General features: G+C 43.6%; 1 protein-coding gene across 2 annotated transcripts in view; it reads right to left on the bottom strand.

Annotated features, from left to right (window-relative positions):
• The window catches only part of LOC122554152 (uncharacterized), a 263,936-nt gene that overhangs the window by 194,406 nt on the left and 43,692 nt on the right, over positions 1 to 25,838 (bottom strand). For both annotated transcript variants that reach the window (XM_087990428.1, XM_043698725.2), the window contains exons 2-3: positions 18,980 to 19,104; positions 2,806 to 2,853 (exon numbers count right to left, since the gene is read on the bottom strand). In XM_087990428.1, coding sequence (XP_087846554.1) covers positions 2,806 to 2,853; positions 18,980 to 19,104 — 173 coding nt within the window. The remainder of the gene's footprint in view (positions 1 to 2,805; positions 2,854 to 18,979; positions 19,105 to 25,838) is intronic.

The raw sequence follows: 25,838 nt of genomic DNA on the forward strand, positions 1-25,838 counted from the left end.
CTAAACCTCACGGTCAGTGTCACATCGTGCATGTGATATGTGTGTTCCATCTGAAAGTAGGTTCATTATCTGCTGAGACTTGATCCTGACCCTTGGTTATTTTTGTCAATGGTGACTTAACATTGCCTACCACTCTCAATGCAGTGTGAAGAGGCAGGTCCCAAATCTACATCAGCTGGAATAGAATCAAATCTCGCATTGTTGACATTGTTGCCGATTGCCAACTAAGTTCCTATCACTTGACCCCACCGTGCTTTCTTTTCCCATTATTTACTCACAGGATGTGGATGTTGCTGGTGAGAACAACATTGGCTGCCCATGTCTAATGATCCTTGAGAAGTCAATGGTGAGCAACCTTCTTGCATTGTTGCAGTCCAGGTGGGGTGGGTACACCAACAGTGCTGTTAGGAAGGGAGTTGGAATTTGATCTAGCAGCAGTGAAGGAATAGCAATATACTGCCCAGTCAGGATGGTGAGTGGCTTTGAGTGGAACTTGGAGGTGGTGGTGTTCCTATGTACCTGCTGTCCTTGTCCTTCTAGATGGTCAAGGTTGTATGTTTGGGAAGTTGCTGTGGTGCAACTTGTAGATAGTACACCCTGCTGTGACTGATAGTGGATGGAAGGAATGCTTAAGGTGGTGAAAGGGGTGCCAATAAAGCAAGCTGCTTTGGCTTGGGTGATGGTGAGCTTCGAGAGTGCTGCTGGAACTGCAAGTGAAGTGTATTCCATGTCGCACAAACATATTTACATACAAGCATGCAAAATAGTAATAGACGCTGACACATGACCTTGCTCCACATTCAATAAGATCATGATTGATCTGTTTGTGTTTCAAATTCCATATTCCCATCTACTCCCAATAACCTTCAATTCTCTTCCCAACAAGAATCAATTACCTGCCTTAAGAATATTCAGTGATTCCATTGCCTTCTGAAGCAGAGAGTTCCAAAGTCACATAACCCTCACCTTATTACTTTTCCTTACTTCTGCCCTGAAAGGATGGCCACAACTTTAAAACAGAGCCCACTAGCTCTGGACTGGACCCACAAGAGAAAACATGTCCACCATTCAGGACCTTACACATTTCAATCAAGTCACTTCTCACACATCTAAACTCTAGCAGAAATAAGCTTAACCTTGTCCATTCTTATCTCATAAAACAGCCCACTCATTCCGACATATCTATCTGGCAAATCTCTTTAATATTTTTCCTCAAAAAGACCAAAACTGCACACTGTATACAAGCTTTGTATTTGTGTCTTGTAGATGGTTGAAAGGCTGTGGGAAGTCAGGAGATGATTCATTCAGTGTAAAATTCACAGTCTTCGAGCTACAATACTTACGCGACTGTTTGAGTTCAGTTTTTGGTCAATAGTAGCCCCTGGGATGTTGAAAGTGGGGGGATTCAACAATCAAAATGCTATCGAATGTCAAGAGGAAATCTCTTGTTTGAGATGGATATTGCCTGACAGTTGTGTGGCGTAAATGTCACTTGCCACTGGATATTGTCCAGGTCATGCTCCATACAGAAAAGGAACCCTCCAGTGTCTGAGGAGTCGCAAACCCTGCTGAACATTGTGCAGTCATCAGCATTTCTAACCTCACAATAGAGGAAAGGTCATTGATGAAGTAGCTGAAGATGGTTGGGCTGAGGACAGTACCCTGAGGAACTCTTGTAGGGATGTCTTGGGACAGGTGTTGTACACATCACCATAATGTATGGTAAGGTACAAAATTCAGTGGGGTGAATATCGGATTCATTCTATAAAGGGACACGAGATAAGAAGTGATGATCAAAACTGAGTTCATTTGATCAAGTGAATTGTAATTGATTGAAAAGAACAGGAACAAGTAACAAGATAGCAATAAGTGGAATCCACATTTCTGGTTTTGGAACCTGCCAATTAAACTTAAACAATACGTATGGGGTGAAGCCAAACAAACTAAAACAGACCTAATCACTTCTGTAACCAAGTTCCATTGAAAGTAACCTTGAATGTTAATTATTATCATCAATATTTTATTATTATTATATATACATACACACACATGTATATAGCTCCTGTTCCTGTACAAGCTATCTCATTGTGGCATGACAACTGGGTCAATTTTGTGACTAGTATAACACTGTGTTAAATTTACAGACTAATTTTAAACCAGCTACTTTCCAAAATTTATGCTTCAAGGCCATTTTAAACTAATAGGTTAACTGGCTCATCAAGGCATTTGTGAGTTCACATGTTTGAGACCCATCCTTAGATCACAAAAAAGTGCTGCATTTTAAAGGCAATTAAAATTTCAACATTATATTTAATGAAATTTTAGAGACTCGATCACTCATTATACTGACTGCAGATAATGAGGGATATTGATGTTTTACTGCAGCTAAACAGTACGTATCTCATATTGTTGAAAAGAAATCACGGCAGCACTTAGATGTATTCATATGTAGATATGGCACAGTAAAGCTCACACTGGAGTGCACATTATTTAAATGTTAGACACAATGTCAATTTTAATGCAATGGCGGACAGCACTCACATTTCACAAATGCTGATATGACTCAAAAGCCCATTACATCACTTTAACTGCAAGTGGTCCCATAGGATAATGAGATTTAGACACTTTTGAGCTCAGATTTCTAAGTATCATTGGTGATATTTATTTTTTTATGCAACTTTTAATTCAGTTGTTTGTTTTTAACTAAAAATAAACCTTTATATGAAAGAGAAATGTATGTATCTGTATATAATACCCCACACTCACCTCCCTCAGCCCCACAATTTCCGGCAAGTAAAATCTTACCTCAGCTGTGCATACTTTACAACTCAGCCTGTCTTCATTCCTGGGGCCCTGTGGAAAACAAAACTCAGTTAGATCTGTTCATGGGAGAATGGAAAAGGAAATCTGTGAGCAGTTGTGATAATATTAATCAACATTGTGATGATTGGAACAACAGTCAGAAAATCAGATTTAATCAACTTGAACAGTAGTGGTATTTTTGCTTGAGGATTTCAATTCTGACAAGTTTATTTTTCTTTCAATTTAGTGCAAATTTAGATATGTTCAGCAGTTTTCCAAGCTTTCTTTAATTCTATTGATATATTTAACATCAGAGAAACTTGCAATTGTACCCATTTTGTTCATCCCCTGCTTAAAGCAGTGACCATATTAGATAGATTGCAGCTTCAATCTCCTCTACTTGGTTACAGAGGCAAATTATTCTCTTCATCAAACCAATTGCACCACTCAATCATGGCTCATTTGCATCTCAACTGTACTTACCTACCTTTTATTTATAACTTTGTCCAATAAAAATCTATCAAAGTGGGGGAAGACAGTGGCAAAGCGGTAAATGACACTGGATTTATATTAGAACATAGAACATTACAGTGCAGGTAAAAACAATGACTGCAGATGCTGGAAACCAGATTCTGGATCAGTGGTGCTGGAAGAGCACAGCAATTCAGGCAGCATCCGAGGACAGGCAAAATCGACGTTTCGGGCAAAAGCCCTTCATCAGGAATAAAGGCAGAGAGCCTGAAGCATGGAGAGATAAGCTAGAGGAGGGTGGGGGTGGGGAGAGAGTAGCATAGAGTACAATAGGTCAGTGGGGAAGGAGATGAAGGTGATAGGTCAGGGAAGAGAGGGTGGAGTGGATAGGTGGAAAAGGAGCTGGGCAGGTCGGACATGTGCGGACAAGTCGAGTTGCTGGAGGTTAGAAACTAGGATGAGGTGGGGGAAGGGGAAATGAGGAAACTGTTGAAATCCACATTGATGCCCTGGGGTTGAAGTGTTCCGAGGCGGAAGATGAGGCGTTCTTCCTCCAGGCGTCTGGTGGTGAGGGAGCGGCGGTGGAGGAGGCCCAGCACCTCCATATCCTCGGCAGAGTGGGAGGGGGAGTTGAAATGTTGAGCCACTGGGCGATTTGGTTGATTGATGCGGGTGTCTCTGAGATGTTCCCTAAAGCGCTCTGCTAGGAGGCGCCCAGTCTCCCCAATGTAGAGGAGACCGCATCGGGAGCAACGGATACAATAGACGATATTAGTGGATGTGCAGGTAAAACTTTGATGGATGTGGAAGGCTCCTTTAGAGCCTTGGATGGAGGTGAGGGAGGAGGTGTGGGCACAGGTTTTACAGTTCCTGCGGTGGCAGGGGAAAGTGCCAGGATGGGAGGGTGGGTCGTAGGGGGGCGTGGACCTGACCAGGTAGTCATGGAGGGAACGGTCTTTGCGGAAGGCGGAGAGGGATGGGGAGGGAAATATATCCCTGGTGGTGGGGTCTTTTTGGAGGTGGCGGAAATGTCGGCGGATGATTTGGTTTATGCGAAGGTTGGTAGGGTGGAAGGTGAGCACCAGGGGCGTTCTGTCCTTGTTGCGGTTGGAGGGGTTGGGTCTGAGGGCGGAGGTGCGGGATGTGGATGAGATGCGTTGGAGGGCATCTTTAACCACGTGGGAAGGGAAATTGCGGTCTCTAAAGAAGGAGGCCATCTGGTGTGTTCTATGGTGGAACCGCTCCTCCTGGGAGCAGATCCCAATTCCTCCGCCTCCGCCGCATCTGCTCCCAGGAGGAGCGGTTCCACCATAGAACACACCAGATGGCCTCCTTCTTTAGAGACCACAATTTCCCTTCCCACGTGGTTAAAGATGCCCTCCAACGCATCTCATCCACATCCCGCACCTCCGCCCTCAGACCCAACCCCTCCAACCGCAACAAGGACAGAACACCCCTGGTGCTCACCTTCCACCCTACCAACCTTCGCATAAACCAAATCATCCGCCGACATTTCCGCCACCTCCAAAAAGACCCCACCACCAGGGATATATTTCCCTCCCCACCCCTCTCCGCCTTCCGCAAAGACCGTTCCCTCCGTGAATACCTGGTCAGGTCTACGCCCCCCTACGACCCACCCTCCCATCCTGGCACTTTCCCCTGCCACCGCAGGAACTGTAAAACCTGTGCCCACACCTCCTCCCTCACCTCCATCCAAGGCCCTAAAGGAGCCTTCCACATCCATCAAAGTTTTACCTGCACATCCACTAATATCGTCTATTGTATCCGTTGCTCCCGATGCGGTCTCCTCTACATTGGGGAGACTGGGCGCCTCCTAGCAGAGTGCTTTAGGGAACATCTCAGAGACACCCGCATCAATCAACCAAATCGCCCAGTGGCTCAACATTTCAACTCCCCCTCCCACTCTGCCGAGGATATGGAGGTGCTGGGCCTCCTCCACCGCCGCTCCCTCACCACCAGACGCCTGGAGGAAGAACGCCTCATCTTCCGCCTCGGAACACTTCAACCCCAGGGCATCAATGTGGATTTCAACAGTTTCCTCATTTCCCCTTCCCCCACCTCATCCTAGTTTCTAACCTCCAGCAACTCGACTTGTCCGGACTTGTCCGACCTGCCCAGCTCCTTTTCCACCTATCCACTCCACCCTCTCTTCCCTGACCTATCACCTTCATCTCCTTCCCCACTGACCTATTGTACTCTATGCTACTCTCTCCCCACCCCCACCCTCCTCTAGCTTATCTCTCCATGCTTCAGGCTCTCTGCCTTTATTCCTGATGAAGGGCTTTTGCCCGAAACGTCGATTTTGCCTGTCCTCGGATGCTGCCTGAATTGCTGTGCTCTTCCAGCACCACTAATCCATTACAGTGCAGTACAGGCCCTTCAGCCCTTGATGTTGCACCAAGCTGTGGAACCAATCTGAAGCCCATCTAACCTATACTATTCCATTCCTGCCCATATACCTATCCAATTACCATTTAAATGCCCTTAAAGTTGGCAAATCTATTATTGTTGCAGGCAGTGCGTTCCATGCCCCTACTACTCGCTGAGTAAAGACACTACCTCAGACATCTGTCCTATATCTATCACTCCTCAATTTAAAGCTATGCCCCCTCGTGCTAGTCATCACCATCGGAGGAAAAAGCCTCTCACTGTCTACCCTATCTAACCCTCTGATTATCTTAAATGTCTCAATTAAGTCACCTCTCAACCTTCTTCTCTCCAATGAAAACAGCCTCAAGACCCTCAGACTTTCCTCATAAGACCTTCCCTCCATACCAGGCAACCTCCTAGTAAATCTTCTCCGAACCCTTTCCAAAGCTTCCACATCCTTTCCATAATGCAGTGACCAGTACTGTACGCAATACTACAAGAGTTTTGTACAGATGCAGCATGACCTCATGGCTCCAAAACTCAATCTCTCTACTAATAAAATCTAACACAACGTATACCTTCTTAACAACTCTATCAACACTCCCTCCTTGTGAATTTTAATCCTATCTAGTCTAGTAGCCTTTACCTCAGTATTCACCTCGACCACACTGTCTTTTTCTAGTGAATAATAACAAAAAATATTCATTTAGCACTTCCTTATCTCTGCTGACTCCGTGCATAACTTCCCTCTACTATCCTTGATTGGGCCTAATTTTACTCTAGTCATTCTTTTATTCCTGATATACTTTAGAAAGCCTTAGTGGTTTTCTTGATCCTATCCACCAACGACTTCTCATGTCCCCTCCTGGCTCTTCCTAACTCTTCCTTTAGGTCATTACTAGCTAGCTTGTAACTCTCAAGCACCCTGACTGAGCCTTTACATCTCATCCTAACATAACCCTTCTTCTTCATCTTGATAAGCGATTTAACCTCCTTAGTCAACCATGTCTCCCACGCTCGACAACTGCCTGACTGGTACATACATATCAAGGAAACACAGTAGCTGGTGCTTGAATAAGCTCCACATCTGAACTGTTCCTATCCCCTGCAGTTTCCTTCCCCATCCTCTGCATCCTAAATCTTGCCTAATCGCATTGTATTTGCCAATTCCCCAGCTATATACCTTCCCTTTCCATCTCTAAAGTAAACTGAATTGTGGTCACTATCACCAAAGTGCTCACTTCCAAATCTAACTGGCTGAGTTCATTAGCCAGTACCAAATCCAATATTGCCTCGACCCTTGTTGGCCTGTCTACATACTGTGTCAGGAAACCCTCCTGCACACACTGGACAAAAACTGACCGATCTAAAGTGCTTGTACTATAGTATTCCCAATCAATATTTGGAAAGTCAAAGCCCCCCATAACAACTACCCTGTCACTCTCACTTCTATCGAGGATCACCTTTGCAATCCTATCCTCCAAATCTCTGGAACTATTCGCAGGCCCATAGAAAACTCCCAACAGGGTGACCTCTCTGTTGGTCAGAGGGAGAGGTCTACGGAGACATTTTCACATCCCACCAAAACACTTAAATTCAACAAATCAATCTGAAAAGTGAAGCCAGTTATGTCTAATGGTAACATGACTCCTATCTCTAGATTGTTGTAAAACCCACCTCATTCAAGAAACATGATGGAAAGAAAATCTGCCAATTTTAGCCAGTCTGACCTACATGTAACTCCAGACCCACAGCAAAGTGGTTTACGCTTAACTGTCCCTTGTAAAAGCCTAGCAACAACTCAACTCAACAGCAATTAGGGAAAGTTAATAAATGCTGACTTGGCAAGCAACATCCATCTCCCATGAAAGAATAAAGAGAAATAAGATCAATCTTAAATGATGGAATTGACCCACCTTATCCACAGCTTTCTGGGGAAGATACCTTCTGTGTGAAAACGTTCAGTTCCTGACGCAGCCATGATTGAGTGGTGCAATAGGTTTGACAAAGTGCATCATCTGCCTCTGTATCTATGTAGAGAAGATTGAAGCTGCAATCTGCCTACTATGTTCACTACTTTTGCATTAAGACTTTACCTACAACCACCCCATTCCCATAGTCCTTGATTCCATTCCCACCCCTAGCTTCTTTGTAACTAACTTGCCAAAGCTTTTTGCCATATTCTTCGAGTAGGTGGCCTATCATCCGTGGAGTTTCAAGATCAAGAATTAGTAAAGGCAACTCTGCTGGGAGTTCTTCCGAGCTGGAAGTGCATGTATGCGGGACGTCAAGGTTGTGCTTAGCAGTGATGCAGCAGGAGGTTGCATTGCCTGCTGGGTGCACTGGCCATGTGAAGCTTGGCTGCTTGGTTGATGTACTGAACTGTGACCAATATTTCATGGAAAGTCACTGCTGTAAATATAAAAACAGACTGGGGCTATGAAAGTGGCCGAAGACACAGAGCAGTGAAAGAGTTAAAGCTGTAAGCTGCACAGCACTAACCCTTTTCAAACAACAGTCACAACTAAGAGACTCTGTTTATTTTGAACGTTATATTGATATCAGTTATGGAACTCATGTTGTTTTATATTAAACTAATTTGAAGTACTGCGTCTGGACTGTCCCCTGGTGCCAGTTCCAAACCATTTAACATTTTTTATTGGAGCACTCTATAAAATCATGGTTACAAACCATTATGAATTTGCATGCATGACCCACTTTGAAGACCGCCATCAAAGACAAATGACCCAAGTTATGGATAAAGTCAAGAGCTGATTAATTTACAATGAAAATCTAACAGACTCGAGTGTTCTCAACTGTCTACTCAAAGCCATTGCTGAAACGCACTCGTTCGCGTTCAGTCATTTTCTTCAAATGCTCAAAGGCTGAAACAAAATTAGGTATAAATGAAAGCTTTCTCCACACTGAAGTAAAAGATCTTTAAGAATGGCTTGTGATGTGAAGCACTCTGAAATATTCAATTAAGCCCCTGGTTTGTAGCTGATGATCGTAAGCTGAAGAACAGGCACAGAGACCTCAGGTTTGTGTGGTGAATTGGATTAAGCTGACTTGAATGGTGGCAGTCATGGCTAGCTAGTCAATGAGTGATCAGAATGGTGCAAAGTAATTTCCTGGGTCAGCCACCCTTCTAGAGGTAATAACAACCTGGGCTTTCCAGTAATCATAAAGCTCGTTCATTAGGTTGGTATCTTTTCTGGCACCTTCAGACAAGTAACAGGGTGTAAGAACATTGGTAGCGAGAAAGAACTGTACTGGGATGTCAGCTTGAATGTGAAAAAATGGTCTTTCTTGTCTGGAGTGGTCACTGACCAGTGATTGGAACCTTGAGGCAGGGTGTAACAGATACCACTCCCTTTCTAATGTTATCATTATGAGTAGAGTATGGGATAGGTGAAATCTTAATCGCTGCATCACCAAACTCAGTAAAATTCAACAAGTGTGGGATTGGAGAAGGAAACCCCCACATCAAGTGGTGCTTGGAAGAACATCCAACCTGTTCCCACTTCCTTCTCATATCCTCTGATCCTTTGAGTCCTAAGAACTATATCTAACTCTTTCTTGAAAACGTTTAATGTTTTGGCCTCAACTGCTTTCTGTGCCAGTATTTTACAGGCTCACCACTCTCTGGGTGAAGAAATTTCTCCTTATTTCAGTCCTAAATGGCATATCCCATATCCTTAAACTATGACTCCCACTTCTGGACTCCCCAGTCATAGGGAGCATCCTTCCTGCATTTACACTGTTTCATCCTATTCGAATTTTATAGGTTTCTGGCCTATTCTGGCTGATATATGTCCATCTATTATATCAGCTCATTCAGCAGTTCAGAATTTTCTAAAAATACTACATTTTTAATATTGAGAATACATAGACTTGTCAAGACACAGAGGAATTTGTCAATTAATTACTTCAAATATTTCCAGCATAATTCTGTTTTCACAAATGCGATTTTTTTTAATGAATAGTGTTTTAGTCTCACGATGACTTGATCCCTGCAACGTTGCAACAACTTGCATAGTCTCAAAATCATAAAATCTCTACAGTGTGGAAGCAGGCCATTCAGCCCATCACTTTCACCTCAGTCCTCCGAAAAGCATCCCACTCAGATTCACACTTGTACCCTCTCCTTAAATCCTTACATTTCCCATGGCTAATCCACCTTGCCTACATATCCTTGGATATTATGGGAAATTTAGCTTGGCCAATCCACCCAGCCTACACATCTTGGGGCAGTAGGAGGCAGACACGGGTAGAATATGCAAACTCCACACAGACAGTCAGGCAAGGCTGGAAATGAACCTGGGTCCCTGGCACTGTGAGGCAGCAGTGCTAACCACTGAGCTACCGTACTGCAGAAATCTATCAGAAAAAAAATCTTGTGTAGCAGGTGGGTGATGTTAAGCAGGGTGTCAAAAGGGTTTGAGTGGATGAGAGGTGGCAGGAGTTTGGGAGGGGTGGGAACCATGAACGTAACCATTTGCAGATCAGATCGTTTGGGAAGAACTCAATAAATTGTCTTCATTTGTGTGGCGATTGCTCAGACCCAAGCCTCTGTATAAGATCACCAAAAAAAGCAAGTAACATGTCACTTTTGGACAAGGATTCCTAACAATTAACCAGGCTAACATCATGGGTGGCCATGTCAGTCAATTACGTTTCAATTTCCTTTACAAAATATGGGCACCTCAAGCCTATAGACACGACCAAACAATATACCTGCATTCAAACATACCCAAGAGTATTACGTGAGAAAATTCTGATCAACAGTCACCATGAAAAATACACCTTATTTTGTTCACCTAAGCGAGTTGACAATCTTAGGGCCCCTTTGTCACAGGATCAGAGATGTTGGGAGCAGGTGGAGGGCATCGAAAGAGGGGATAAGACATGAAATTTTTCTCCTTACTTCAACCCTCACCTTTAGCTTACCCACTTTCCCCAAAACCTCCCACAATCCTTCCCCCTCCAGCTAGATGTCACTCCATTTTAAAGCTTTCCGTGTGATTCGTCTGTGGAGAGACACTGTTTAAGTGGATATTGCTGTTGTAAATTTGTGAGGATTGTGTTGTCAGTAGGCCCAAAGGACAATTCATTACATAATTGTCACATATTTTGATTTGTTTTTACACGTAGGTTCAGGAGTTATTTGACAAACTCCTTTCAGAGCTACATTTGTGACAGTAGTCAGGCAAAGAGTCAAATTTTCTGTCCATTCCACTGACAATGAACTGAGCACCATCAAATTCAGAAAAGGGATCTCTGCTACTCCAGCCTGGAATTTAGAGGTTGGGTCTAGGTGGGATGTTCTTCAGAGGGTCAACGCGACTCAATGGGCTGAATGGCCTCTTTCCACACTGTAGGGATTCTATTATTCTCAAATTGTGGTGTGTGCGGGAGGAAGGAATGATGAGGAGATTTATTTTATGCGACATGTCATTATGCACTGCTTGAAAGGTTGGTGGAAACAGAGTCAATGGGAACTTTAAAAAGGAAATTGGGCATATAATTGAAAGGAAATATTCACTGAGCTGTGGGGAAAGGGTAGGGACTCTGGGAGCAGTTCAGAGAGTCAATACAGATATGATGGACCTTAAAATGATCTCCTGTGTACTGCAAGGTTCTGCAATACTACGGCAAGGCCATTTCTCATTCCCAACTAACCTTATTAGCTCTGGGACTGAAGTTGTCATTTTAGTAGCATTTGTGCTGAATTGGAGGGCAGCTATGTGTAGTAGGCTCATGGCCAGTGGGAGTTGTGTTAAAACTGTCCAAACATGTTTCATGAAAAAGAGGCATCAGTTGTTGGAGAAAGGAGTCAGTCGACATTTCAGGGTTAGATTTGCAAGAAAGTCCCTGTTGCAAACTGGCTGACCTTTCAATGCATTTGACCATCCAATTCCAACATTTGCAAAACGGCCCCAAGTCTTCGAGTTCTTGAACATAGCTTCAACATAAACAGTGTCAGAATGTGAGAAAAAGAAAAGAATATGAAAAAAAGCAGACATTTAGTCACTCGAAGAAATTGAAGATTGAGAAAGTTTATTCCAGATTTTTAGAGTTTGCAGTTCCCATTGTAAACAAGTCAATCACCTTGGCTGAAAGGATGCATAGTGATTTGTTGGGCATTTGAAATATTGTAAAATAAAACTTTTGTAAGTTTTCCACTTCAGATGTAATCCAAGTTATTTAAGGGCAGAACCTACATATGATGGGAGGGCTACATGAATAAATGACTTGTTTCAGAAAAGTGGAATACTTTGAGGTAACCGAATACTCAGTGCTCTCACATCAATATATTCTTGTTCTTTACTCGAGGCCTAGAGGCCTAACAAGTGGCAATAATTCAGGGTCAATTTCTCCATTTTGTAACCTGAAAGGAGAGCTTGTGTCCTCATTGTAATTCACCCAACCACCCCACATTGGTGAAGCAAAATGGAACTTACAGAGACATCAGAGCTCAGGGCGAAAAAGTGACCCTTTGGCCTCTTCAGCCTGTGTCCTCAGATCAACCATGACCTGGTTGACTATGTCTTCACCCCATCTCCCTCAAACGGTAAAGTCACACACAATACCCATGCCCATTAAAATCGATCAGTCTTACTTCCAACAAAATTCCAAATGATCACCCCATCATCACCAGCTTTTTCGGAATGAGAGTTCCAGATTTTCACTACCCTTCGGGTGCAGAAGTGCTTTTTGATATGTCACTCCTGATCGGTTCACTATAAGGAGGGATCAAGGTGAATAGTACAGATACATTTAAAGGGAAGCGGGATTAAAAAGAAGAATGAGGAAGAAATAAAAGTTGATGGGATTAGATGAGATTAGATGAAGTAAACTGGGAAAAAGGTTCTTGTAGAGCAGCCAAAACAAATAACTGTTTCTTGCCCCATCATTCTGCCAATGTACTATAGAATTCCAAAACATTGGTGGTGAGAAATTGGAAGCTTTAAGAGGTAGAGGGATCTGGATGTCCCAATGCATGAATTGCAACAGGTTGGTATGCAGATTCAGCATGTTAGTTAGGACAATTATAGAGTCATAGAATCATAGAGATGTACAGCATGGTCCAAATTGTCCATGCCAACCAGATATCCCAACCCAATCTAGCCCCACCTGCCAGCACCCAGCCCATATCCCTCTAAACCCTTCCTATTCATATACCCATCCAGATGCCTTTTAAATGGTGTAATTGTACTAGCCTCCACCACTTCCACAGTAAATAGAATGTTATCCTGTACTGTGAAAATCGAAGACAGCATTATGGAGTTATACTTTATTTGTACAGGCATTGGCAGGATCACATTGAGATTGCTGTCTGTAGTGATGTGATTAGATTACAGATTAGATTACATTACAGTGTGGAAACAGGCCCTTCGGCCCAACAAGTCCACACCGACCCGCCGAAGCGAAATCCACCCATACCCCTATATTTACCCCTTACCTAACACTACGGGCAATTTAGCATGGCCAATTCACCTGACCCTGCACATCTTTTGGACTGTGGGAGGAAACCGGAGCACCCGGAGGAAACCCACGCAGACACGGGGAGAACGTGCAAACTCCACACAGTCAGTCGCCTGAGGCGGGAATTGAACCCGGGTCTCAGGCGCTGTGAGGCAGCAGTGCTAACCACTGTGCCACCGTGCCGCCCACCGTGTGGCGTCCCTATTTAACGAAACATGTAAATGCATTGGAGACGGTTCAGAGAAGGTTTAGGAGACCAATACTTGGAACAGGTGGGTCGTGATCTGAGGAAAGATGGGGCAAACTCGGATTGTATCTGCTCGAGTCTAGAAGAGTTGAAGGATACTTTGACTGAAAAGTATAACATCTTGAGTGGCCTAGTCAAGTGGAAAGCATGGTTCACCTTGAGAGAATCTAAACTAAATGTCACTGTTTAAAAATATGATTCCTTCCACTTAAATCAGCAATGAGAAAACTTTTCTCATGGAGTATCATGACTCTTTGGAACTCTCTTCCTATGGAGATAAGTGTCTGATGACTGGTCTAAATATGATGGGCCAAAGGAGAAAGTGAAGACTGCAGATGCTGGAGATCAGAGTCAAGAGTGTGGCGCTGGAAAAGCACAGCAGGTCAAGGAACATCCGAGGAGCAGGATAATAGATGTTTCAGGTATAAGCCCTTCATTAGGAGCAGGAGAATCGACATTTTGGGCATAAGCCCTTCACGATGAAGGGCTTAAATCCGAGACACCGATTCTCCTGCTCCTCAGATGATGAGCCGAAGGGCCTCCTCCCCCCATGCTATAAAAGCTCGATGGCTATAAAGTCTATGGTGTAAGCATCAGGTTCCCAGAACAACCCAGCCACAAGCAGAAGGGTGTGGTGTAACTAGGAGTCAGTAGCAAGGGCAAGAGGATAACTCTTGGTGCCCCCTGACCTCCCAGTTCTAGATATCAGTTCCCTAAAATCAGGCCTTCCAACAATGGAGTGACCACCATTTTCTTCCCCCCACCCCTCTAACTGCTCCCCCCTTCTCCGCAGGTGCAGTCTGTCTGCATGGGTTTTAGTCGCTATGCATACTGCATGGTAATAGGCCCACCTGCAGCTGGGTTACTACCATCAATTGTGGGATCAGGCCCTTCAATGGTCATTTCAAGGAGGGCATTGACAAGTTGGTGGAGTTTGGGGATGAGGTTCAATGCAAATAAGTGTGAGGTGATGCACTTTGGTCAGCAGAACACTGAAAGAGAAAATAAAAGAGGGAGTACGATTCCAGTGGGACTTGGACATACCAGTGCTCAGGCCACTGAAGATGGAACATAACTAGAGAGAGCAGTAAATAATATTGCAGTTATAGTCCAAGAGAACTGAGTTGATGTTGAACTTGTATAACATACTTGTTAGACCTCAGCTGGAGCAATGTGTCCAAGGAATTGCTTGGCAGCATCTGTGGAGAGAAATCAGAGTTAACGGTTCAGGTTGAGTGACCCTTCCTCAGAAAGGAGCAGAGTGCTCAGCAAGTGTCACTCAATTCAAAACATTGACTCTAATTTCTTTCCACAGATGCTGCCAGACCTGCTGAGCTTTTCCAGCAACTTCTGTTTTGGTCACTCTTACCAGCACTGTCATGGACAGATGCATCTGCAGTTGACATATCAGCGAGGATGGAGTCAATAATGGTTTTTACCTCTTGCTGCTTCCCTATTATAGGAATGACGTGAATGTATTGGATGGAGCGTAAAAACTATTTACAAGAATGGCTCCATTTATGAGGGTAGATTCAAGAAGCTGGAACTGCTCTTGTTGGAGAGAAGAAGGCTGAGATAAGATTTGGTTGTGGCTTTCAAAATTGTGAGTAGATAAGGAGAAGCTGTTAGAGACAAAAAGAAACTGCAGATGCTGGACCCCAAGGTAGACAAACAGGGAGAACACAGCAAGCCAGGCAGCATCAGGATGTGCAGAAGCCAACATTTCAGGTGTGACCCTTCTTTTGTTCCCATTCTTAAAAGAATAAAGAGTGAGAGGCCACACATTTAAAGTAAGGTGCCAAACAAAGCGAGGATAAAATGAGGAAAAACAGTTTCACACAGCGAGTAGTTATGGTATGGAGTGTACTGCCTGGAAGTGTGGTGGAGGCAGGTTCAATTGAGGCATTCAAGATGGCATTGGATGATTATTCAGATCGAAATAGTGTGCAGGGCCAAGGGGAAAAGGCAGGAGATTGGCAGCAGCTAATGCAGCCCCTGAACTTAATTCTGGTGGAGACAGGAAGGCAATAGGGCAAGTGAGGTCTAATACCCCATCAGGAGATGCTGGAGATCAGAGTCGAGACTGTGGTGCTGGAAAAGCACAGCAGGTCAAGCAGCATCCAAGGAGCAGGAGAATCAACATTTTGGGCATAAGCCGTCCATCAGGAATGAAGCTACTGAGCCCCCCGGCCCACAAGTGTCATTCCTGATGAAGGGCTTATGTCCAGAACACTGATTCTCCTGCTCCTTGGATGCTGCCTGACCTGCTGTGCTTTTCCAGCACCACACTAATACGCCACTATCCTGCCTCATGACAGGCTTGTCCTACCTCCAAGCTCATCTGTGAAGAGTCTGCCCATTATATGTTCAATAGACTCTGCACTGCAGCCTCACAGTGCCAGTGACCAGGTTCGATTCCAGCCTTGGGTGACTGTCTGTGTGGAGTTCTCCCAATGTCTGTGGGAGTTTCCGCTGGGTCCAAAGATATGTAGAATTGACGTTTTGGGCATAAGCCCTTCATCAGGAATCCCTGATGAAAGGCTTATGCCTGAAACGTCGATTATCCTGCTCCTCAGATGCTGCTTGACCTGCTGTGCTTTTCCAGCATCACACTCTCGACTCTGATCTCCAGCATCTGCAATCCTCACTTTCTCCTGCATCCAAAGATGTGCAGGGTAGGTGGATCGTTCATGCCAAAATTAGATTAGATTACTTACAGTGTGGAAACAGGCCCTTCGGCCCAACAAGTCCACACCGACCCGCTGAAGCGCAACCCACCCAGACCCCTATACTTACCCCTTTAACCTAACACTATGGGCAATTTAGCATGGCCAATTCACCTGACCTGCACATCTTTGGACTGTGGGAGGAAACCGGAGCACCCAGAGGAAACCCACGCAGACACGGGGAGAATGTGCAAACTCCACACAGTCAGTCGCCTGAGTCGGGAATTGAACCCGGGTCTCTGGCGCTGTGAGGCAGCAGTGCTAACCACTGTGCCACCGTGCCGCCCACAAATGCACCCATAGATTCCAGGAAAGTGCAGGTTAGGTGGATTGGCCATGGGAAATGCGGGGTTATGGGATCGGGGTAGGGAGGTGAATCTGGGTAGGATGCCATTTGGCAAATACTCAATGGGCCAAATGGCCTCTCTCTGCACTCCAGCGACTCTACGATGAGACACACACAAACATCAGAATAAAAAAACGGAAAAGATGTTGCTTTCGGCAGCTATTACACAATAATCATTGCAGCTTTTTAAAATAAATTTGCTGAGATAATCCTCGGCTGCTGCCTTTGACTACACGGCAGCCGAGGGTGTGAAACCTGTGGTGCGACACAAGTGGCACTGTGCAACCAAAGGCTCACTGAAATGCTGCATGCATTCATCACAACGTCACTTGCTTTGTTTGTAAAAGAATGAACCAAAGTAAGGTCAATCACACCTGACAAATTCAATGCTGCTTTTTTACGCAAAGTCTCTGGAAAGAAGGAGCAGAAAGCATCTTTGAAAGCATCCTGAGAAGGCACAAAACATGCAGGAAATCACCAAGGAATTTGATGGACTGCTAAATTCTTGCATTTACATTGTCTTTTGCATAATCCCAGGTTGCTATCAAAGAAAGGCAGCGCATTCACCAGATGGCCAATACTTTAACCCTAGTTTTGCTCATGATCATGTTGCCCCAATTCTGGGAGCTTGCTGTGCACAGGTTGGCCGACATATTTCCTACAACAGTGACTACATCGCAAAAGTGCCCCATTGGGGCACAAATGCAGGTCTTCCTATTTATTCACTTTTCACAAGAAATGCTGGCAAATTCAATTAAATATGAATTGTGTGGAATCTTACTCGCTGTTTTATGGGCAAATATAACAGACAGCTTGAGCATAGTAAGAGCCCACAGATATCAATGAGGCTAATGCCCAGCTAATTTTTTTTCCTCAAATGTGGTGGTGCTGTTTGAGGTAAGAATGCCTGAGCAATCAGAAGAATTTGTTGCCATTCTGTAAACTTCCTGAAGAAGGGCTAATGCCCGAAACGTCGATTCTCCTGTTCCCTAGATGCTGCCTGACCTGCTGCGCTTTTCCAGCAACACATTTCCATCTCTGATCTCCAGCATCTGCAGACTCACTTTCTCCATTCTGTAAACTGTGTCATGGGATTGTCAAGGTCATAAACAAAACACAAGGATAGACAAACGGGGCTTCGGATTGACCTATCATCTCAAAAGCCAATATTTCCTGACAGTGATGAGCTCCTCAACCTCGCACAGTCAGCCTTCTTTGGATGTTCAAGTTCAGCAGCAGGGAGTCTCTCTCTCTCTCTCTCAAATGCATCCAGTTCTGAAGAAGAGTCATACTGCAGTCGAGGGGTTAACTCTGTTTCTTTCTCCACAGATGCTGTCAGACCTGCTGAGTTTCTCCAGCATTCTCTGTGCTTACACCCAGGATAATTCTCTAGCTCAGCTTTGAGATAGTGTAATGAAATCTTTTATATCCATTGGACAGGTAAACAGGCCTCAGTTTAACACCACATCCGAAAGACTGCATCTTCAACAGTGCTGCACCCACTCAGATAATCAGCTTTAATTATTGTGTTCAATGGGACATGAGCCTCATACTTAGTAAAAGCGAACTGAGGTTTAACCTCAGTCCTGCTCTCTTGGCATTTCCATCGGCTTCTGCTTCTGTATGGCCTAAGGAAATAATTATAGAAGGTGGGGATGGGGAGGCGGAATGATGCATGGGAAGACCAGCAGTGCAACTTGGTTCATTTCTTCATGGTTGGAGTCAACAGCCTGAAACATCACTTCCCCTCATCAACAGCTACATTCAAAAAGGGGGCCATCACCACATTCTGAAACATAACCAGGGATGGATAATAATTGCTGACCTTGCTATCAATCCCAATGTTCTCAGAATGAATAAAGGGAGTGTTTTGGCCACAGTGTGGAAACACTGGAATTCTTGGGATAGACATGAGAACAACTCACATTTCCATAGAACTGTTAATGTAGGAAAGTGTTCCTAGCTTCCGCATAGCAGTGCGTTCAAACCAAATTTGAAACAATGCCACAGAAGACAAAATTAGGATAGGTGACTGAGAGTTTGGTTAGACAGGTCAGTGTTAAGGTGAATCTCAAGGGAGGAAAGAGGAGTAAAGAGGTGGAATATATTAGGGTGGGACATACAACCATTTAGATGCGGCAGCTGGATGTATACTTCCAAAGGTGGCAGAATGAAAATTGGGGATGGCAATAGGCCAGCATCAGGAGTGTGTGCAGTTCTTCCAAACATCTTGCGAAAGGCCTGAAAGGAACTATTACACAATGGAAGTGAGATTTGCTATTGAATTACTCAAAATATACTGCTGCTTGGAAACTCAGAATAGCAAAGTGGTGCACACGTCAGTCAATGCTGCAAAATTCCAAACTGGAAAGCAATACTATTTTCTTTATTTCTAAACTTGTTTCAGACAACAGGGAATTTTTCATTGCCACTGTCTTCGGTGTAATTCAAAGCTTGTTTTGGTAACCAATAAATAGGTCTGAGTGCACTATCACAGAGCTCCGTTACCTTTTGTATCCACGTCAGCAAACACTTGTGATGAGCGACTAAACTCTTGCAGTCGCAGTACTGCAACAAGGAATCACAATCTGACACCTCCAGTTCCCTACAGATGAAGCATTCAGGAGCATCATCTGAAATTGAAAAAAAAAACATATTAAACAAAGCTATAAGGAGAAAGCATCCTCACTGAGATAGCACACAAGCCCCACTGTTCACAGAGCTGTGACAAAAAAGTTAAAGATAATTACACAAAATTTCCCAATTTACCCCATTTTCAGACCTAGGTTGATGGAAAGTACAAATGGGATTCTGTAGAATCATAGAATCTCTAAGGTGTGGAAGCAGACAATTCAGCCCATTGAATCCACACCGTCCCTCTGAATAGGGACCTACCTCCCTACCCTATCCCTATAATCCTGCATTTCCCATAGCTAATCCACCTAAATTGCACATCCCTGGACACTGTGGAAAATTCAACATGGCCAATCCACCCAAAATCTTTGGATTTTGGAAGGAAAACAGAGCACCCAATGGAAATCTACACGGACATGGGGAGAATGCGCAAACTCCACACAGACAGTCACCCAAGGATGGAATCAAACCCAGGTCTTTGGGACTATAAGGCAGAGTGCTAACCAGTGAGCCCAGCTCTCTGCATACACAAAGGCTTCTTGTCTTCTTGTAGTTCACAGTCCTGACGAAGGGCATATGCTTGAAACGCCGATTTTCCTGTTCCTCAAATGCTGCCTGACCTGTTGTGTTTTTCCAGCACACACTTTTCAACTGTGATCTTCAGGATCGGCCATCCTCACTTTCTTCTCGTGCTTTTGCCAATTATGCAGAAACTTTGTCCATCACTTTATTAAAAAAGGTTAAAAAAGTGAAACCCAGGCATTTTAATTTTTAGGAGAAATTACAAATTACATTAGTGTGGATTATTGGCATAAACTACTCAGGTCTTTATCTGATCAACTCAAACTCACAGCTACATCAATCGCTGAAGAAAAGATGAACTGGTTTTCTTCAGGGTTAAAATGGGGTTTTGACTACAGAGAATAGATAGAAAGCTTTCCAGTTGGTGTGGATCAAATCACTTCTCCCTGAGTCTTCTTCCCAGCCTCAAGCTGCTCAATTACCTGAAAATTAGTCACAGGGTTGTTGGCAGACAAAAGGCTTCTGTCATTGATAAGTAGTCACTAGTCCATAGACCAACTAACTTCTTGTTGCCACCCAACTGCATCTGTATACAGAACCTTGAGGCTCTAGTTCGTCTGCAAACCCTTCAATTCTTGCTTGTTCAAACAGCTGTTCATACAATGCTGGCCGTAAGTGTCAGGTTACTTGCTCTTCAAAATGTGTAACAGTCCTTCCAAGCCACTGGTTTTAAAACAATGCTTTCTCATTTTGACCTACACTTTAGATGAACACAAAAATAAAAATACAGAGTGCATACACAATGAAGCTCGCTGAATAACAAGTCATCTTTTGAGAAAAACAGAGCAATTAATAACAGACCCTTTTACAAGATTTATCAACTTTGAACATGTCTCTCGCATGTACAGTGTATGTGAAATGTATGATAATCACTGGAAGATCATGTGTTTATGATATATTTTTCATATATATTGGTCACTTGCTCAATTAGATGGAAGTCATGCAGATAGATTCATTGTTGTGGTTCTGTTCGCCGAGCTGGGAATTTGTGTTGCAGATGTTTCGTCCCCTGTCTAGGTGACATCCTCAGTGCTTGGGTGCCTCCTGTGAAGTGCTTCTGATCTTTCCTCCAGCATTTGTAGTGGTTTGAATCTGCCGGAGGAAATGCCGGAGGAAAGATCACAAAAGCGCTTCACAGGAGGCTCCCAAGCACTGAGGATGTCACCGAGACAGGGGACGAAATGTCTGCAACACAAATTCCCAGCTCGGCGAACAGAACCACAACAACTAGCACCCGAGCTACAAATCTTCTCACAAACTTTGAGATAGGTTCATTAATTGAAAATAAACTGGCCCTCCCTGAAATAATGAGAGATGTGTGTGGACTCTTGTGGCTTATGCTGCATTATGGATGATCATCCCTGGAAGTTAGTTAGGGGCAATACAGCAACATTGTGGCTCAGTGGTTAGCACTGCTACCTCACAGTGCCAGGGACCAGGGTTCTACTTTAGCCTTTGGCAACTGTCTCTGTAGAATTTGCACATTCTCCCTGTGTCTGTGTGGTTTCCTCCAGCAGTTTTAAAGATGTGCAGATTAGGTGAATTGCCATGCTAAATTGTCCATGGTGTTCAGGGATGTGTAGGTTGAATCGATTAGCCATGGGAAAGGCAGTTTTAGAGGGAGAGGGGTGGAGCTGGGTAGGATGCTCTTCAGAGAATTGGTGTGGACTTGATCTATGATGGGCCGAATGGCTGTAGGATTTCCATGTAATTCAGCCTCTCTTTTCCCTACCACATCTGATTGTGACGATTTAAAATCTGAAGATGAAAACAGTATCTTTATGTATCACAAGATGGAGGCTGAGCATGTTTGTGTTATTAACCATCTGCCAAATTACTTTCTTGGCTATACTTGGGAGATATTTCTATGTGTTGGAAATTGCTTGGTATAACACTGTAAAGGATGCGAGTGTGCATACTCTGTCCATGTGATTGTCACATGGAGCAATGTTATAGCCACATCCTTAAAGGATTAGGCAGAGGAGGCCAAAGGATCAGTCAGGATAGTTTCTAGGTCCTTTTTTTGTGGCCCTGGGAGGTACGAATAATTCAACTCATTTGTAGGACTCTCCAAGCCCCTCCAGGGGGCACTTGACTGATTCCATAACCTGCCCCTGGCATTACTCAAGATGGGAGGGAGGCAAGAAGCAGGAAACTATAGATCAGTTAGCCTGACATCTGTCACAGAGACACTGTTAGAATCAATCATTAGGAAGAATATATCTGCATACTTTGGAAAACACATGGTAATTGTGATGGGTCAGCATGTTTTGACAAAGGGAAATCATGTTTAACCAATTTATTGGAGGTTCTTGAAGGAGGAACATCTGTTGTGGATTAAAGGGAGTCTGTCGACGTACTGTACGTGGATTTCCTGAAGGCATTGGATGGGGTGCCATATCCAAGGTCATTGTGGAAAATAAAAGTTCATGGGATGGGGTGTGTTACATATTAGCACAGATAGAAGATTGCCTGGTTGGCAGAAAACAGAGAGTATGCATCAACTCTCTTTGATTGGCAGGATATAACACGTGGATGCGACAAGGTTCCTGCAGGGCCCTCAACTTTTTATCATTTAAGTGGAGCTTCAAGGGAGCTGAAAAAGTCCCTATATCACATGACTTGCCTCCAAACATGTTCGATGTAAATAAAGATTAAACACGATGATTTAGTAAAAACATGATAAATGTCAATTTTTCAATTTGTTCACACCTCACAATGTTCTGAACCTGCACACAGTAAAAGACATTGAAATGTTTTGAGATTTAGTGCTGGAGAAACACAATAATCTTCCTCTGCTTGGCGAGCTGTCTTCAGATGGGTGGAGGTGCAGTTCACCATGTTGTCAGGGCAGTCAAAGACATTGCTCATGTTTTGATGCCACAGTGTGAAATCCTGGAGCAGCGCTGTGTGTGTCTTCAGTTCAGGCAATAGGTGGGAGATTGGGTGCGCATTCATCAAGCTCCATAGAGTCACCAGGTATTGCACCTATAATTGCTTCATCTGTCTGTTCTGATGAACAGTGTAAGGTGTCATCCAGCTCAGTGTCAAGGTGTTTCCATGGTTGTTTCTACTAGAATCTCCTTGCCAGCTTCACATGAATGAGTGAAATGGGCCACAGTTATGGTGATTGGCCTCACATTAATCCTGCCCATTCTCAGCATCTTGTGCAGTCAAAACCCTTAATCCCCTGACTGATCAGGTATCTATCTCATATAGAGACATATCACATATAAATATACACACAAACTCTGCCCCCACAGAAAGGGAAATCACAGGCAAGTTTTTGAACCCAGAGAGATAGAGGCAATGGGCGATTGTATTTTCTGTCACTATCTTCCAATGTTGAATTGAATATCCTGTAGTCTTCACACCTTCTTCATCATAAATGTGGGCCTGTAGGATGGTTAAGTTGAACTCCCGCAGCTTACCAGTGGCCTCGGTAACTTGAGAGATCAGCTGCTGTCGGTAGTTGGTTTTCTGGTTGCTAATCACCCCCTTGATCCACAATAGGCTTGTGCTTGACTGTGGTATTCAAAGATAGAACTATTAGCTTGATGCTCAGATCCCAGCACTGTTGGGCTGCAGGGAGCAGTTGCTTATAATGATAATAATAATCTTCCTTTTCTTCTATTGATACATTTTATCCACTTTCTTCGTGCACATCTGAAAAATGCTAGCGGTCTATCCAGATTTTGTTGACAAACTCAATGATGCAATCTCACGGTCCTCAGCAAAGACCACTTTCCACCTCACACCTCCTTTCACTCTCACTTTGTTTCCAATTGACAGCCTTTTCTAACTTCCCCCACAGCTTTTAGCCCCACTTTCAGGGTTTGAACGTCTCCCACAGAGAGATTGCAGTGACGATTAACGGCTTCTCTGTGATTTCACACTGTGGGGCAAGAGTTTGTGTGTATATTTAAGGCTAAGGTAATTAGGGTCTTGATCAGCCGGGAAAATCAAGGGTTACAGGGAAATGTCAAGAAAGTGAACCTGAGGAAGGTCAGAATCAGCCATATTCCTATTGAATAGAAACTCCTGTTCTTACTTTTTATGATCTTGCATAGTCTACTTTCTGTCCAATTGATTCATGCAATTGTATGACCAACCATGCATGCATTAGGCTATTCTCAATTTACCAATCAGGAATGTTGAAATATTATAGACATCCTCCCATTGGATTTTCTATTTTGTGGTGGGAATAGCTGACATTTTTTTCTACAAGCAGAGTTTTGGACTACTCAAATGTGATTCATCAAGGTTTCACTGCGTATGTTGAATAAAGGTTTTAGTGTTCACTGACATGGGTGTGGAATACATTCTGTCAACAACCCAGACATGATCTCACTGCATCAGAGGGATGTAAAGGATCCCACTTGGCACTGTTCAAACTCAAGCCGGATATGTATCCACAGCAAGTCACCACTGCTTTATAAAAAAACAGATTATCTTGACAATGGACTGGATGTTGCGGCTGTCACAAGGTTAAACTGTCAGCATTTGCTACCACTACTCTTCTAAAGATGACAGCAACTTCTAGAGTTCACATAAGTTTGGATAAGTTATTGTCAGTGATATAATGTTTCCCTTAAAGGTGTGCTATGATGTCCTCCCAGCCCATAAACAAATGGAGATCATACAATTGATGTGAAGTTAGTCTTCTCCTGCAATCAGGAGAAAGTGAGGACTGCAGATGCTGGAGTACCAGATTTGAAAAATGTGGTGTTGGAAAAACATAGCAGGCCAGGCAGCATCTGAGAAGCAGGAGAATCGAGGTTCTGAAGAAGGGCTTATGCCCGAAACACCGATTCTCCTGCTCCTCGGATGCTGCCTCGCCTGCTGTGTTTTTCCAGCACCACATCTTTCTCCTGCAATCAGTCTCACAATAAAAAAACTTTGCACACCTGGCTGGATGAAGTATCATAAGGTTTTTAATGTCCTCCTGGGATTGTGGTCAATAGTCCCTCTAATTGCTTTGGTATAGACTTTATTCAACATGCAGTATCTTTTAGTTTGTTTGTATGGCTGAATGCATGTGGCACCTGAAAGGAAACAGTTTGCAAGAGAAATGTGGGGCAGACTTCAAGATAGCCATGTAATTTAGATGGGACTTTGTGAATAATTACCCATGGATTGCCTCTCTAGCCCTGAAAGAAGATAGTTAGTTGTCGTAATTCTCCACGATAAGAAATTCCATTTTTTTTAGAAAAAGTTTGTTGGATAGTTTAACTTCTACCCATGTGCATGCCCCAATCATACTAAAGATTAAATTGTGACAGGATCTAGTGGCATGTATGCCTTGTTTATTCATTTAGGTGATGGGGGAGTTGCTTGATAAACCAGCGTTTATTGCACATCCATAGTTGCACAGATAGCAGTTAAGAGTCAACCAAATTGTTGTTGGTCTGGAGTTACATGTAGGCCATACCAAGTAAGGACATTCATGAACCAGGTGGGTTTTTCCTGACAATCAATTTATAGTCAAAGTTAGATTCATAATTCCAGATTTTCATTGAATTCAAATTCCACCATGTGCCATGGCAGGATACAAAGTTGGGTCCCCAGAACATTCTGGATTCACAGTCCAGCAGTAATACTACAAGGCCACTGCCTCCTGGAAGTGTCTTGTGCTTTGTGAGAATACTTCAGTGTGATTGGGAGCCCACACTGTTTGAGGAAAGGATGCACAGAGAAGGCTGAGGGGTGACCTAATTGACAGCTTTGAAGTTTAAAAGTTTTTGAGAGAGAGGATTCAGAGAGAATATAGGGAAGAACATTCACACATACAAATTAGAAGCTTAAGGAGACTAATTGGCTCCTTGACCTACTCTATAATTCCACAGCATTTTGGCTGATTTGGTTACTCTGCAATCGTATCTAGTCCTGATATCCTTTTACTCCCTTGCTTATGAAGGATCTATCCACCTTTAAGTTAAAAAGGTTTAATTACACTGCTTCTACCACCTACTTAATTAATTCTGCATGTGAGCATCAGCAAAACGGCCAGAATTTGTTGACAAACATAACTGCCCTTGAACTGAGTGGTTTATACTATTATCTGGTCTGGAGTCACATATAGAGCTGGTAAGAGTAGATGATTTCCTTCCCTCAAAGACACTAGTAAACCATTTGGGTTTTATGATATTTT

Source organism: Chiloscyllium plagiosum, unplaced genomic scaffold (assembly GCF_037043375.1).
Source record: "Chiloscyllium plagiosum isolate Xiang-an unplaced genomic scaffold, Cpla_swu_hap1 HiC_scaffold_9, whole genome shotgun sequence".
Taxonomy (NCBI): domain Eukaryota; kingdom Metazoa; phylum Chordata; class Chondrichthyes; order Orectolobiformes; family Hemiscylliidae; genus Chiloscyllium; species Chiloscyllium plagiosum.